The 17,091-nt window shown below is 38.9% G+C and overlaps 1 protein-coding gene across 14 annotated transcripts in view; it reads left to right on the forward strand.

Moving 5' to 3' along the window:
- PKHD1 (PKHD1 ciliary IPT domain containing fibrocystin/polyductin) overlaps window positions 1–17,091 on the forward strand; it is a 412,643-nt gene that overhangs the window by 222,583 nt on the left and 172,969 nt on the right. For all 14 annotated transcript variants that reach the window (XR_006885298.1, XR_006885299.1, XR_006885297.1 and 11 more), the window contains 2 exons: window positions 2,030–2,095; window positions 8,029–8,157. Coding sequence is in view for 11 of the 14 variants with exons in the window: in XM_046639693.1 (XP_046495649.1) it covers window positions 2,030–2,095; window positions 8,029–8,157 (195 nt within the window). In the remaining 3 variants the exon portion in view is untranslated. The remainder of the gene's footprint in view (window positions 1–2,029; window positions 2,096–8,028; window positions 8,158–17,091) is intronic.

Here is a 17,091-nt window from a genome sequence, read left to right on the forward strand (position 1 = left end):
GTTGAATAAGTCATTATAAAATGACTATAGTGGCTTTGAAAAAGACTTTTTACTAGTAACTTTCCCTTTTTATGTCCCTTCCCTCAGTGCTATGTCTTGAGGAAGAGGACACAGGGGTCCTGAAATCTACAACTTCTTGGAAACTATTGACAAGGATGACTTTTGTAACGTTTTTCAATGAACTGATTTCCCTTTCCAAATGGTTCCCGGAATTTTTTTCCAATTTCCCTTTCTTAGAGTCTGACTCTGTGACAATATTCAGTTCCTTTCTCTTGTAGAAGAGTGTTCTATTGTTATAGCCTTTTGTATGTTTTCAGATGTCATCATCTTCATATTCTCTTTTGCTCTTCTTTTTGATTGAGCAAAACTTTTTTTTACCATTTTGTGTTTTGGTTCCTTTAAGAGGGTTATTTCCTGCCTCCATTTGTTTGATTTTTTTCAAATTGTCAGTTAAGTACTGTGTCCGTATCAGAGGGCACTATAGACTTAGGATTTCTAGATTGGTCTGGAAGATTAAGCATCTACATGTCCAGAAATGTCTTTGTCTTAAGATACATGAGAAAAGCCCGTTCCTCAAAAATTTAGAGACAGAGCTAGTGATTGTTGCATTCCTAAATTCACCACAGTTGATGCTCGATAAATATTTGCTAAATTGAGAGCGAGCTTGGGATGAATACCACAGTTTGGTGTTAGAAGTGCTTTTCAACTTTAGAAAATGCATAGATCAGTGTGACCAGAAGTGGATGAGTTAGACATTATAGGAAAAAAGAGATGAGATGCTGGGCTGGTGGCTTTATTATTATTATTATTAAGTTAGAAAGTGGGCAAAATATATAATTAGATGAAAAAACAGTATAAGCCAAGTCTTAAAAGTGATGACAAAGTAGGATACACAGAATACAAAGAACATGTTGGCCATTGTACCTGGTCTCCAATTGTGTACAGTGTAAGGATAAAGCCATAGACTCATGCATTTTATAATGGGAAAAATTTTTAGATGAGAATAATGTTGAAACTAAGAATAGAAGAATAGAAGAGCTCTCGTCATGGATCCCTTTTGGGATTGTTTTCTTTGTAACGTCCTGAAGCGTGTGCTTTGTAGTTAGAAAGAGTGACCCTCGGTCTGTTCCATCCTGTGATAGAGGAAAGGGCTCAGGGTTCCAGGGAAAGGCAAACGGAGAGCATGGTTTTGACCCAAGGCTGCAGCCTTCAGCAGCACTGGACCCTCCAGTGATGGGGATGCTGGATCGCTTGGCATCTGATAAGGCAGAAAGGTAATTAACCAATAAGAGACAAGGTGTTACTGAGAAGTAGAGTTCGTGCACCTGATTACTAATTAATCAGGCGTGAGCGCACCTTGTAGCTGCATTCACTATTTAATTATAGCAGCCTCTCTTGGCAAAGGAGCATGTGTTCCCAGCTTAATCTACTGGTTTATACTGACATCAAATTGTCGTTATCAGAAAGAATCAGGCCTTTTGATTATTTCCACTAATTTATTGAACACTTAAAATTAATGAACCCCAGCCCTTTTAAATGTGCTCAGTTGGTTTGGAAGATGGGAGGAGAAAGAAGGGTGGAAAAAGAGCTTTCATTAAAAGGACAATTTCTTGGGATAAAGGTAAAGCAAATACATTTCATGGGTGATCTGAACTCTATTGGTGAGAAGCACATGAATTCTAAAAACTGAGCCTTCAAAATGATGGAGAGGCAATAGGATCTGCGGTGTGCCCTGCTGACCAGCATTGGCCTCCAGAGAACATACGGCTAAAGGATTTTTTCCCCTAATTATTTATGTGCCAATTCTCTCAGAGACCTTACTGCAATTAAATTTAATCAAATAAAAGCAGTCAAAATCAAGTGTTGAAAATCAACTGTTAGACTAACCAACAAGGACTTCTTTTCTTTGTTTTGAAGATTTAGTTAGGTTGGGGAGAATTGAGCATAAAGCCACCTTTTTCACGTATGAATATTTTTTGTACGAAGATGATTTTGGCGTCACATCCAAGTTGGGGCTTTCTGTGTTCAGTTTCAGGTGAAGGCCAAGTTCGAGTGATTCTCCAGGTGAAGGAAGGTGTGCCCCCAACTATTTCAGGTGAGTATTAACCCAATAGAAGAGCCTGGAATGGCAGTCTGTCCTCCAATAACAGTTCTACGGTTCCTCCCGTCGTATTGTCTGCAAAGAGGCCGGTGTCAGCCCTGAAGCTTTTATGCCTAACCACTCTCTATTGTGTCACCTCTATAGCTAAAATATTTGTCTGCATGTCAAAGAAAGATATAAGAAGAGTGCATTTCAAAACATCGGCAAGTAAGAATTAAAACATGTAAATAAGCACATTTCATAAATTATGGACCATATGTGCACACAGGAGTCCAGGTCTGCAGATGGGCCATTAGGCCCCTACCAAATGGAAGGAAAAATTCAGGGTATCTCAAAACTTTAATTGTTCCCAGTAATTTCAGGAAATCAGGGTAAACAAATCCTCCCCAAAAGTCAGATGGTTCTTGAAATCTTTGTAACTTATAAAAGCCAAATTCTCAAAGACTAAATGACTCATAAGCACCTTCTAATGTATTTCATGGTTTGCTTTTGTTTATCCTGAGTCAGTTGAACTGTACAGTTGCAGCAGGGATAAGTCTTTTCAAAGGCTGAGTTTTCCTTTGATTTCCAGTGGCATTTTTGTATTATGTCAGAGCAGAGCCCATGCTAATGCAAAAATGATCTAATTCCTCCATTTAAATGGATAAATAAATGAAGTAAAGGTACAGGACTGAACTATAAATGAGAAGTTCTGATGGTCCCTACTCCATGCTTACTGGCCCCGGAAGAATGTGATTCTTTGTTCTCATAACTGTTTCTGAGCTACCAAAGCATTATGTTTTTTATGTTCCCTGTCCTTTTCCCTCTTTTTCTTTAGGTGACTCAAAATACCTTGTTTATTGAGTGCCTTTAGTGTGAAGTGCAGGAGGATACAACGATGAGCGATGGTCTTTGACTTCATGGGGTCTTATGGTCACCTGGGGATGTCAATCAAATGACTAACTAAATAATCAATGGATAAATTGCCTTTAAAATAACTTTCACCAAGGAAAAGTATCTCACTATTCACTCCTTCCTGAAAGTTCTGTGTTCAATTTCCTCAGGAAGAGACTCAATTGGTTGAATCAGTCGCTATTTTGTAGAGAACATGCTTTTTAGGGGAGCTCTCATGCCAGGCCCCCTCAGAGGATACTGGATTGTCTATGCGTGGTCATTCTTGGTTCAGGACTCTTTGGAAGGACACTGTGGGTGGCCAGTATCTAGGGCTTTTCAGGAGGGGTCAGTTTAACTGGGAGATGCTTTGCTTAGCCTGTCAATTACAACATGCTGAATAAATAGACAGCTGATGCTTCGTAGAGTTGTAGAATTTTAATAAGGGAAGAAACTTTACAAGCTATCCTATCCAATTGCCTCATTTTACAAATAAGGGCGTGGGAGCCTGGAGATTAAACAGTTTACTTAATCACATCAGTAGTCAGTTGTTGAGCCTGGATGAGAACTCAGGTTTCCCAACTCAGTCCAGTGTTCTTTCTGCTATACCATATAAACTCTCAGGTGTTTAAATTACTTTTTGGCATATGTTAATTCATGAGTTAGATTAAAATCAAATACATATATCCAGTTTTCCTAGCCTATATAGTTTGGAATAAAAAACTATACTAAAACACAGGGAGTTAGAAAATTAGTACATTACCATTCATCAGGAAGAAATTTCAAATATTAATATGCTTCCAAGACATTGCCTGATTCCCATGGTGTGGGGTATGTGTACTAACGTCAAAATTTAAATATGAGTATGTATTTTGCTTAATGAAAAGCTCTATGAAAAACAGTAAAATTATTACAATATCAAAAATTCTTGACAAAACAAGAACAGAATGATTAATGGAATTCTATCTATATGTTAACCCATTCAGAGATTCAGTATGAGCATGTAATGCAGGTGGGACATTTTGGGTTAAGTTGATCTGCTTCGGAGAGCCTCTTAGTTCACACAATCAATTGAGGGCTTATTTTGTGTATCAGAGTATGCTGGTCACTGTGGGGACATTGCAGACAGGAGACTCCAGAAGCAGCAGAAATTGGAGTACATATGGGCCAATGTTGGGGAGAAGCAGAGGAGGCTGTGGTGATGTAAGTTATTATATGGATGCTTAGCAGACTCAGGGTGAGGATTTATGCTAATTTGGGTCAATATGGTACCCAGGTTTCTTAATACCTCAGTACAGGTCATTCATGTTCCTCCAACATTGTGGCTTTGTTGGTTTCCTCTCAATGTCTTTGATGCTTTATGAAAGATGGAAGAAAGGAGAATGGGTGAAGCAAGCCTCTTTGGAGAAAGATCAAAATATTTCTGAAGATCTTCTATCTGAACCATGCTGTCTTTTCAGTGAGGGCTAATTGGAAATACTGTCCACAGTCATGTGAAGACATTCAGATGATCAGATATTCACTTCCTAAATTTGCCAGCCCTTTCCCCACAGATCTAAGTTTATTTCCTTTCCTCTGGTCTCTGAGAATCTGTCAGCCTTTCTCCTGTTTAAAGTCAACCCATCTCTTTCAGCGTCTTCTTAACTTTGTCCCATCAGTGAATGACTCTTTCTTGTGTGGTTAACCTCTCCTTCTCTACTAGTGCCTTCTGTTCAGTGCCTCTCAATTAAAACAAAACAAAATTCATGGATACTGAATCCTCCTCTAGTTGATATCTCTCCTGCAAACTTCTCAAAGACCAGTCTTCTCTTGATGCAGAACCATAAAAGGCTAGGGTGGATGAAGGACCTAGGTGGAGAGGGCAACATTTGACTCAGAAATCAAGGTGGAGACCACTTCAAATTCTAACTGTGGTCAAGTGACAAATTTGTAGAGGAAAGCAGGGTGAGGCTTTGTCACAAATGTTGGTCCTGATCAAAATTTATAAAGTTCAGTTTTAAGATAAGTCTAATTTGTCTAAAGATTGGGAGGATAGATCAAAGGCAGAGGGTCTCAAATCTTAAAGCTGTCCATTCCTCAAGGAGCTTTTTGGATTACCTGACCTAACGTCTGCCCTTCCTCACCTCCAGTGCATTCTCAATCCACTGTAATCCACAGTGGTTTACACCTCAACCACTCCACTGGTACTCTTCTCATCTTGATCACCCAGGCTCTGGTTGACAAATTCAATAGCCACTTCTTGTTCTCTCTCTTATTGGAACTTTGCTATTAACAAGACCACTTCTGCCCTCTGGACATGCTCTGTTTCTTAGGCTTCCAAGGCACTCCTCTCTCTGGGTTCCCCTTACGTTTCTCTCACTACTTCTTCTTTCACTCTTGTAGGCTTCTTCTCTCCCCGCCTTTCTATATTAATAATAGTCCTATAGAAGCCTGATATAAACTGTATAGAAATCTAATAACTGCAGGAGACTGAAACTGTCTCTTTCTCCATTAAGTGTTCTTATCTTAACACAAGATGGTACAGAATGATCAAATTCATTCATAATATCATCCTTTAGAATAGCTCCTTTAAGATTTAGTTTGTTCAATTAAAGACAATTTCAGCTCACCTATAAACAAGGGTGAAGGTGACAAAAGTGAAGAGTGTTTGTTTCCAACATCTGTGATATGAGAGGGGAGTAATTAAGAGTTTTTGAAGCTTGGCATGGAGTTTTAAAGAACCTAGTCATTACCTGTTAGAAATATTCCTGGAAGTAAGGCATCAGGACATCTCTTTCTGGCCTTTGTGATGCTAGATAGTGACTACTTCAATAAAGTCCCCATCCCATCCCCACTTGAATATTTAGAGTATAGTATTGGAAAGCTAGCAAAATTGGGAGAAAACTTAGAAAGGTATTATGGTATTGGTGTTTGTAAAATATTTGTAAAGCCTCTTTCTGATGAGGCTTGTTCCAAGACTATGCCTGATTCCCATAGCGTGGGGTATAAATTGCCCGGATTTCTACTTGACCACAACCTATGTATTTTTAAGTTATCCTGGGGCTCTAATTAGACCATGACTACTGGGGAGTTGGGTTCAGATAGACAAAATAACTGAATGTTCCCCAGGGTTCTGACCTCAGGCATTTTCTCTTCTCACTTTGTAATCCTCTGGAACTGTCACAACCATCCTCAGAGTTTCAAATGTGACCTCTGGGCAGGTGACATCAAACTCCATCTCTCTGATTCAGAGGGCTCTCCCATCCTTCAGATTCAAATCCTTGCCCTGCTTGCTGTATATCTCTACCTGGAGTCCTTACGGACACACACAGCTCTATACAGCCCAAACTAAATTCATCAGCATATGTCTTAATGGGCATCTCTGTCCTTTAACACCCATGCTGGTAACTCAAAGTTCATCCTTGGCTCCTGCATCTTTGTTACCCTTTACACTCTGACCTCTGATTATTTCTCCAGCCTCATCACTTGTCCCCTTCCATCTCTGTGGCTCAGCAACACCAAACTGCTTATAGTTCCTCCACTTGATCTCTTATTTCTTGCCATTGCTCATGCTCCTCCCTCTGTCTGGAGTAGAAACTCTCATCACTCACCCTCATCTCCCTCTGCCTTTTACCTTTGTATCTCCTAAGCTTTAAAATGCAGCCCAGATGCACAATATTTACTTACACAACTTTCATAACGCTCTTAGCTCCTTGGGGGCAAGTGTGACATTTTATTCCTTTTTGTATCCCTATTTTTTAGGACAGTCCTAATAGAGAAGGCACTCTTTATTTATGTTTGTGAAATTAGTGAGTAATGATGAGATTTCCCGCCCCCTTCATCATGTGAGGTTCCCCCATCATGTGAGTTCTTGAGATTCCCAGGAAATCTCCCTAGCCTGAGAAGACAATATTTTTCATAGAACAAAGATATTTCTCCTAAAAGACTTAATTCCATTTATGGTTTAATTTGAACTTCTTAAGATAATGCTGAATGAAAGATCTGTACTGGAAGAAGAACATTTAGTCATCTGTGAATTTTTTTCATCCTTTTTTGAGACAATCTCTCTGCCTTTCTAACTCTGACCAGGGATCACATTCCAGAAAAGAACATGGGGGTACAGTTCAACATGGTGTGCGTGATGTGATACTGGGAAGTCTCCATTGGAAATTATTAGATTTATGTTTCAATTTCCTGATGAAGAAGCCAGTGGGATGGTTGAAAAGAAAATGCCATTTTATCATCAGTGGCGATATCAATAAAAACTAGTTGGAACATACCAAGTGTATGTAAATTACTGCAAAGAACGGTGTCTGGATTATGATGCTGACTTTAAGCTGTATTAAGAGCTGTGAGATCATTCCCTCTGATTCAGTGATTCCATTGCTAATATTCTATTGTAAAAAGAAATCAGTATTATTGGCAGATTTGCTTAGAGATATTTAGCACTGTATTATTTATAATTTAAAAAGAAAGTAGAAGGAACCTAAATACCAAACATTAGGGGTTAAGTAAATTATGGACTTTTTATATGATAGAATATTATGTAGCCATTACAATTATGTTTACAAGGAGTTTTAATGACATTGGAAAATGCATATGAAAAACTGCTAAGCTCAGTAAAATAAGAACTGGATATAAAGTTGCAGATATGATATAATCTCAATTACATAAAAGTGCTGGGAATTTCTGTAAGGAAATATAAACAAAAGGTGAATGGCAGTTATCTCTAGCTAATGAGATTGCAGGCAATTATTATTTTTTCTTTTTGTTTCTATATTTGTATTTTCCAAATGTTCCATGATAAGCATATGTAATATTTACAATAAGACAACACACAAGTGTTTAATAACAAAAATAGAATATATTTTCCCTAGAAGTGGAGGTAATCAAAGAATCGAATAGTTACTTGCTTTATGCCTGATAAATGTCTTTTTGGAAGGTTATAAAATATCAAAAGACAACTACTTTGGGAGGTGAAAATATCACGGCGTCCTAAAATAAGGACAGAATTTGCAAGTTATCATAGTGAATCAGATTTTCATAGCTAGTCTTGCTATATTCCTTTTGTTTTCTAGCTTCTACCTCTGTACCTGAGTCAGCTTTAAAATGGTCCCACCCTGAAGCATGGACAGGAGTTGAAGAAGGCTGGGGAGGACACAACCATACCACTCCAGGCCCTGGGGATGACATCCTGATTTTACCCAGTGAGTAAATCAACCCATAAATTAAAAAATCACAGACTGAACCAGGCCAATCTAATGGAGGATTACCTGTCGTTTAAGTACATTGTACAACACAGTAAAGAATGTGGAAATAAGTAGCCATGTATGTCCACAACCTTCTTTTTTGGGTTTAATGCAGGAGAGGAATTTTATAATCCAGTGAAATCCAGAAAAAATAGCTCAGCCTACCTTCATTAAAAGTGGAAGAAGTAGTCACTGTGCCCAAAGGAGTTAGAATAATCCACTAACTGGATAATTTTTCTTACGTGTCAGAGAACAGATTTGCAGAAAATTTTGGTATCATTATGTTTGAAAGATACAGAGTGTGTGGAAGAAAGTAATATGCAAATGCCTCCTTGTCTTTGCCTGTGTGAATCTTTTAAATATAGGGCTGAGGAAAATGATGACTAAGCTCTGCGATTGCTGTGATTTTTCAAAGATGCTGGAAAAGGAACAGATAAATAAAATAGAAAAATAAAATTCTACGTGTGTATGTATATACGTTTTATCTGTCTAGCTATCTAATCTATCATCCATATATCCATCCACCTATTTAGATTTCTTGTCCCATGTACGCACATATACAAGGATGACTCTTCAGATAAACAGAAACGCACATCCATATATATAAAATTCTTCTTTTTTTAGAGAGAGTTCTTGAGACTCCCAGACTCTCCCTAGTCTGAGAAGAAAGCATTTTTCGTAGAACAAATATATTTTCCCTAAAAACCTAATTCCATTAATGGTTTAGCTTGAACTTATTAAGGTAATACCAAAGAAAAGATCTGTATTGGAAGAAGAACGTTTAGTCATCTGTGAAGTAATAGTGATACTATCAAACGTTTGTTGACACCTAATAACGTGGTGAGAATTATTCTTTCTCTCTTGACTAATTTAATCCTCACAAAACTCTGTGATAGAAGTAACATTATTATCCCCATTTTGAGTGACAGAGAAACGAGGCCCAGGGCAGTTAAGTAACTTGCCCAGGGTCCCACAGTTTGCAATTCAGCAGAATCAGGAATTTAACCCAGCGGTCTGACTCCAAGTTCGTATTCTTAACCAATCAAGTACGTTCCCTTTCTAAAAGGACAAAGAGTAAATGAAAAGAGAGTAGTTATATTGTCCGCTTTGTTTATGGTGAAAAATGAAGGCGGAATGATCAAAATGTGCTGCCCATCTTCTGGGCATTGAGGTGTGCCTGTGTGACTGTGCATAGAGCGATGGGGGACAGGAGCGGGTGGCTACCCCATGTGAACCTGAGCTGTTATTATCATCCAGCTCCCCTATCATCCACCTCTCTCAATGGAGGATGTAACTTTTTGAGTAAACAAGCTCATGAGTCATTCCCATACGGAAGGGAAAAATCTGTTCTGTCTCAGCCATCTCTTTGATGAATCTAGCCAGCGGATTGGCCCTGGGCTATGGTTTTTCCCACTAAGCAAGCTGTTTCCCCCACCCCATGCAGGAAGCAAGGGAAGCTTTTGAAGGTTGCCAAGCTTTTAGTATCCTTTGGGACCTTTATGCTGAGTGAGGAGTAATCTTAGCTATCTTGCTTGGCACTGCAGTTGACTGTATCCGCTGTGTGCCCTGGCGCCGGGAGCCCCTGGCATTCTCCATTCTCCTTCATTCCTTTGTTCATGGTCAGCTTAGAAGATGGGCGTGAATTCTCCATGAAGCTGCTTTTAAATAGCACAAATCAGTGCTTCAGAATAAAGGGTGGGGAAGCCACAGGCATTGGATGTATAAACTTTCTCCCAGTCGGTCCTTCGGTATTATTGTGAGAACCAGAGAAGTTAAGATTTTTAAAACATGTGGTTGTTGTTCATTATTTCTAGTTTTCAAATGGAAAGATCAGGGAAAGAAAACAGACATGCCATATATAATAAATGAAGTCCTTAACTCTTTTCCTGTTGCCTCTCTCCTCTTCTCTAATAAGCCCTCTTTTAACTTCAGCAAATTATCTTACAGTGGCCAGCATTTAATCCATTGTTCTGTTTAGTTTTGTGTCTTACTTAGGAGCTGTTCTGGCTTACTTTTCCCTGTGGATTTTCGGCAAACCCTGATGCTTTGACCTCTCATGGATCTTTTGGTTGAATTTACCTCCTCTTTCTACTTGCGGTTTGGCATTCTTCACCTTTTCCTGGCTCTCCTGGTTTCTTTCATTTCCAGCCTCCTTTGAATCAAGTACATCTGTTCACCCAAATCTGGCACAAAATAGATGCTCAATAAGTATGGCTTTAATGAAGTGTACAACCTCAATGCTGCCATCCATAATTTAATGCCAGAAATAAATTTTGGGGCTTGACACAAGGTTTGACACAAGGCAGCTATAAAATTTTATAAGTCTGTGAAAAATAATGTTTTCTCCTTTGAACAGTTTCCTAAAAATTAAGATTTTGATGATGATGCTAATGATGATGATAGCAGCAACTATAATCTGAGTGCTTAGCGTGTGCCATGCACTGTGCTGTGTGTTCTCTATGGATTTTCTTAATTAATTCCCACAACTACTTCATGAGAGCCTTCTGTTTTTATTCTCCTTTTTCTAGCTGAGGAATCTGGACACAGAGGGGTTAAGCAACTTTCCCATTTCCTCCAGCTAGTAATGAAAGAGTCTGGGGTAGGAAATCACACAGTTTGATTCCAGAGCCTGAACTGTTTATCATATATTTTTTAAAACTCTCCATCCCTGCCTGCTCTGATTGATCCACGTCAGACTACATATTATACTGAATTCATACTTCTCTGCTTGCTGTTCACGTTGTCCCCTTCACTTGGAATTAAAGTGAAGAAAACTCTACTGTTTGTTGAGGACCTAGCTTATGTCAGATACTCTACTTGAGGAATTCAATCTTACCACATCCCCACTTGGGATGTACATGTGGGAAAACTGGAGAAACTTCCCAAAGAGGTATCTGATATAATGAGATGTTGGTAAAGGCATTTGCTTTGTATCTGGTAGCTAGTGTAGTTGAAATTCAACTCCTTTCCAAGTCAGTTTAACCAACATTTACTGAACACTCACAATGTTCAAGGCACTGTCCCAGGTACTCCTGGTCTGGGGCTCCAAAAGCACGTCAGAGACAGCCATGACCTCAAACAGCTAGCGATTTAGCTGTATTAATGAAACACATACTACATAGTAATACAACAAATAGCTGTAATCAACACAGAAGTGTTTAGAATCAAAGTGTCTCAGGCAAGCAGAAGAGAGATGACTTCCCAAAGGAAGAGGCATTAGAAAGAGACCTTCAAAGATGAGGTAAGAATCTGAGGAGCAGTTCTGAGACACAGGGCATACTGGGGAGCTAGTGATGCTTCAGGAGCTAGATGATGGGCTGTCGACTAGGATAAACCTGGGTTCACATTTGGATTCTGACATTTATCAACTGTGTGACATTGGACAAGTTTTAAACCTTTCTGACCTTCGTCTATAACGTAAGGGCCATAATTAATATGTCATAAGGTTGAAGAGATTAAATGAGATAACATCAGTGCACATGGCCACTGCATAGAGCATTGGCGGTAATGGAATTAAAGATGAAAGCTGTGGTTTTTAATGTATTGGGTGCTCTTTTCCTTCATTTTTCCATCTGGCTGCTCCTCTTGGCCTCTGGTATTAGCGACATTTAGTATTTGCTTTCCAATGGCTTATTATTTAATTTTCACAACATCCTTGGGAGCTAAATAGGTAATAACTATTATTACAGTAAAAACCCATTTTTACATAATACGATTTTAATGGAACTGCTGATTTTACAAAATGAAAGTGACTGGTAAAGAAGATTTAAGTGATACTTTTGAACCTCTAATATAATTTTATGGTGTTTTGTGTATTTTAATTCATTAATAAAGGAAACGTGTAGAACATTTCCATCATTATTCAAATAGAATAGCATAATTTTTCAATAAAATTCTTAAGGTAAATTGCCTATTTCCATTTTCTGGGAAATCAATTTTATGGAATGACCTCAGACCCATCCTATTCCATAAAAATAGGACTTTACTGTACTAATAAAAGATATCACTATCTTAAGTACGGTACCATTTTCCTTTGAGGCGTTCTGTCTTTATAGACACTGGATGTTGAAAGAGCTGTAAATTCTTCTCAGTGGTATTATATGGAGTGAGCTGAGGTAATCAAGAAGAATTTGCTCTCGTAGCTTAGTGTATGATGACTTTGCTTCACACAAACAAGAATTGCCAGTTGTCTTTGCCTTCCAAATATTGGGAGAATTGATCTAAATGCTAAAGAACTGGTCTAAGATGTTCTAAACATTTTACAGAGTGGGAACAAGTTCTGTTTAGCATGCTATGCAGATCTCAAACCTTCACGAGCATAGCTGGTCAAGGGGCAAAGTGATGCTGCTAACTTGTACTCCATATTTTGTCCTGAACTGACTTGAGAGGATTTATGTAAGATGCTTCCAGTGCTTTCTCTGAGAGAGTTACAGCCATGACAAGATGACACCCTTTTCACACAGGGCAAGCTTAATGAAAGGAAAATGTGCTATAATTCCAAATGGTAGGATTCTGTTTTGAAGAGTACAGATATGATATCATATAGCCTCCAGCATGTTTTGCGCGTGTGTGTGTGTGTGTGTGTGTATGGTAGAAGTCACTGTGTTCCATTTTCTGTGTTACTTTGAACTGTTCTTATTCCAAGAGATAAATGGGAAAGTACTGCTTTTCTTTCATAATAGTTCTTCTGTTTGTTCTGGTTTTCAGTACTCGGGTACTTTAAATGGCAGAGAGGCTCATCAAAGCCATGTGATGTTCAAAGATGGCAATATTTAACACATTTCCTTGTTAAGTCACGAGGCGTTAAGGCTGGTGATTTGAGGTAAGATTATCGTAAATCAAGAAGTAATTTTTGGACAAAGGAATTTCTAAAAATATTGTAAATTTAGCGTTATTAGCTTGATTTACCATTTTCTTACCTGCGATTACAACTAATTTAGGATAAGATACACATAATGCAGAGATTTAGGTCCGTAACATCAGTTAGAAACCAAATATTAGGAATATTAGTGTTGTCTCTATAGCTTGAGAAGTTTTCAAAGTTCTAGTCTTGTCCCATTTGGATGAGATGGAAAAGTCGTACGAACTATCTCCCCATTCATTCAGGGTTACTAGCAAGTGGGAAGGGGAACAAATTTAGGCTTGAGTTGCTGGAGTTCTTTGTATGATGCATGGCATCAGAATGGTGACTGCTGGAGAATGTGTGTTCCGGAAATCTGTCACTACTTAAACCACCTAGCAACTTCATAGCTTAAAACGTACATTTAAGTTTGCTCACAATTTTGTGGGGAACGGCTAGGCTGGGATCTTCTTGTTGGGTCTTCCTTGCCTTGCAGCCAGATGGTGGCTGGGCTGCAGTCATTAAATGGCTCAACTTGTCTGCGTGGTCTAAGACAGCTCACTCACATAGCTGGTAGTTGATGCTGGATATTGGCTGGGAGCTCACTCATGGCAGTCAGCTGAGAGGCCTCAGTTTCTCTCCACATGGTTTTCTCTGTGGGGTTTCTTAGGCTTTCTCACAGCATGGCAGCCAGATTCCAAAAAGGAACAGCCTAAGAAGACATTCCCCATGAGTGAGTCCAAGAGATCTGGGTGGAAGCTGCATGCCTTTCTGAGCCAGCGCTAGCAGCCTCAGAAAATCATGACCACCACGTTGCCTTGGTCAAGCAAGATACTAAAGCCAGCTTAGACACAAGGAAAGAGAATTAGGCTCCTCCTTGCAATGGGAGGAATAGCAAAGAATTTTCAGCTGTCTTTAATCTACCACTGTGTGTGAATGTGTGTGCACGTATGTAATTAAGAGCAGATGTACCTGATTTAATTCAAAAGGTTTGAGTGTTTTAGAGTCTGGTGTGCTGTCTTCCTTCTCTGGGCAGACTTTATTTAAATTCCGTTGGCTTACATGAGTCAGAAATTGAAGAACACCAGGAGACGGAGTGGTCAAAGGATTTTAGTGTCTTTATTCTTTACTGCTTATAATGCTTGGTGTTTCGGCCTTGCCTCTTCACTGCCTGAAAGTGGGATTCTTCCACCCTCCACATTAGGCCCCCTATCTGGGATTGCTCACTCTGTGTGGGGATAGACAGCAGTGTTTGGGCTGCAACCTATGGCCCAATCTCTACATGCACGAGCAGAAGCCTCTGAGGAGAGAGGGGTGTGGTGACGTGAGGGGAGGAAATGGGAGCACAAATATTTTGAGCGTTTTGTTTCTTTTAAGGCAGAAATTAAAAGCCCATAGGGACAACAGTCAGAATTTTGTTTTACCTCATTTAGAACATGAATGGGAAAGCTATTCTTCAAGATATTATGGGGGAAAACAGACAACTATGATTTTTAAGGAGGTACTTTTGACATAGAAACTTTCATCCACATTATTATCAAATAAAAATGAAGAAATCAAAGAAAATCTGAAACCAAAGATCAAAGGGTCTTTAGATACTGTATAATTCTCCTTCCTTTTAGGCGGTTTCTTCAAGGGAAATATAGACCTTAGGGAACCTTGCTTAATGGTAAAAGGTATTAAGGCTGTGTCCTTCCCACGAGAAGGAAAAATCAGGATCTCAGGTTCCATGGAGCAAGTATTTCCACACATCTCCCCAAATAGTTTTGAAACATTGAAAGTAAATTGACTTTTTATATATCCAATTATTTAAGAATATACTATAGAAGCTTACTATTTAAAGCAATTTAAGTGTAAAATCCTTTGCAATATGGAGTCCTTTGATGAATTAAATGATTATCTAGCAATTTATTTGTTTCATTTTGGGTGTTTTTACATGGATTTACTTGTATTAAGTAAATATTAATATATACATAAAACTATGGATACACAGCATCGTTGAGCTGGTAGGAAATTTCATGGCTATCTAACTCAACTAAAATAAGCTAAGATAATGTGTTTCATAAACTGTAAAATGCTATGAAATACGTTAATCTTATTGCCCAAATTTATATGACATTTTGTTCCAAGGATTAGAGTAGAATTTCAGTCTCCTTGCTTTCAACCCAGTGTTGCTAATTGCCTCCTGAAATTTATAAGAAGGAATGCTTTATTTGTTATGTTTAAGATTTGTGTTCCTAAATGGGTTTACATTTGGAGGACCCACTTGGAGACTAGGTAGTTCCTCGTAGGTGCAATAACTGTGATTCAGTGGCTTCTTACACGTGAATAGCAGGGGTCCTCTAACTGCTCACCACGGCCTGGGACAGAGTCCCCTTGCCAGGGGTGGACAACCAGAGTAGGAATTTTTTTAAAAAAGTATTTTTACAATTATATGTGTTTTCCCCATAAAAATTAAATTTCAATTAAAATAGTGGAGATTTTCATTTCCTATAAGTGACAAAAGGAACATAATAAGAAACATATGAAAATAGGTTGATATCCTATCTCTAATCTCAATTTGTCAATCTCTGCTTGACTCAATCATGGTGTTTGTTTCTGGGCTAATTAGAACTCACTTAGAACCTTCTCTTGGGACCCAAAGTCATGTAGGTCCTAACACTCTTTATGGCTTGCTAACTTGCTGGAACTAATTAGAGTTTTACTCTGAGTGGTTTTTCAAACCTTTTTCTGTCCTCACTCACCTGAGAAACACATTCATTGTCATAATGCATTAATGTCAGTATCATAGCAATTTTCTGGGAGGGGACACACTTCCCCCCAGTTTGCACATCATAATTTGGGCATGGGGGTATTGGCAGGTGTGAAGGATGTAAGAGACCCAGGGGTTATTTTGATACTTAACCCCACCTAGGGAATAACTGCTTTTATAAATTTACAACCCCCTGACTCTGGTCTCCCAGAAGTGTGACCCTTCTGGGCACTTTTTGTTCCCACCCAAGAGGAAGCCTGACAGGCACAGCTGTAAAACACCTACAGTGCTTTTCTTCAGTTGGACTAGGTATGACTTCTTTGCTGCCATGACAACTTCTTCCTCCTACATAACCTCTGGGTACTTCCAAGCACAGTTTAAAGTTACTTTTTAAAGGAGCTATGCATTATTTTCCTCAGGATGTTTAAATGTGCTTTGACCTTAACAGTACAAAGTACAAACTTCTTAGAAGCAATAAATGCACTGGTGGTTGCTATGGAAAAATATAAATATGTATCATAAACTTGATAGGAAAGCAGAATTGGCAGGACTTGGCATTTTATTAATTGTGAAGGATAAAGGAGAATGAGACTGGAAAGATGACTCAACTTTTGTGCATGAGTGAGTGGCTAGGAGTGCCATCAATAGAAATAGAGGACGCAAGAGAAAAAACAGGTTTATCAGGGAGTAAAATAAATTTCATTATGGACATGTATTAAATTTCATGTTTAGATGCCTAGATGGTAACAGGAAATATGGACCAGGAGTTTGGGAGGGAAGCCAGTTGGGAATCTGGACTTAGATTTGGTCATCCTCAGAAGAGTTGATTAAGGAAGCCTTGGGGCTTGAACTTGGGTCAGAGCCAACATGGGAGCCATTGCAGAGAGATAGAAGGTGTAGGTAGGAGACAGCATTTTGGAGGAAATTATAATTTAAGTGGCAAGAAGAGAAACCAGAGAAGGAGCAATCATGAAACCGAGAGGAGAAGTCAGACAACAGTAAGCAAGAAAAGAGTAATACCAAGATGGCGGAGGTGGTTAACAGTAAATGTTCCAAGGAGGATTAGGGGGATGACCATTAGAAATCGCCTGAGAATAAACTGTATACTCTCTGGAGGCTCCCACCGATCAAAGGCAAAATCGAACACTTGTCTTGCCTTACAGTTTCACACGTCTACGTTGGATCTTCATGAAAACCCTTGTAGAGATCAGTGTCTTCAAGGATACCCACATTGTTGGTAAAATTAAAAGAAATTACTCTCTGATGAGACAGCAGCACTTCTAGGTGGCAGCCAGGTTTT

Source organism: Equus quagga, chromosome 15, assembly GCF_021613505.1.
Source record: "Equus quagga isolate Etosha38 chromosome 15, UCLA_HA_Equagga_1.0, whole genome shotgun sequence".
In the NCBI taxonomy this organism is placed as follows: domain Eukaryota; kingdom Metazoa; phylum Chordata; class Mammalia; order Perissodactyla; family Equidae; genus Equus; species Equus quagga.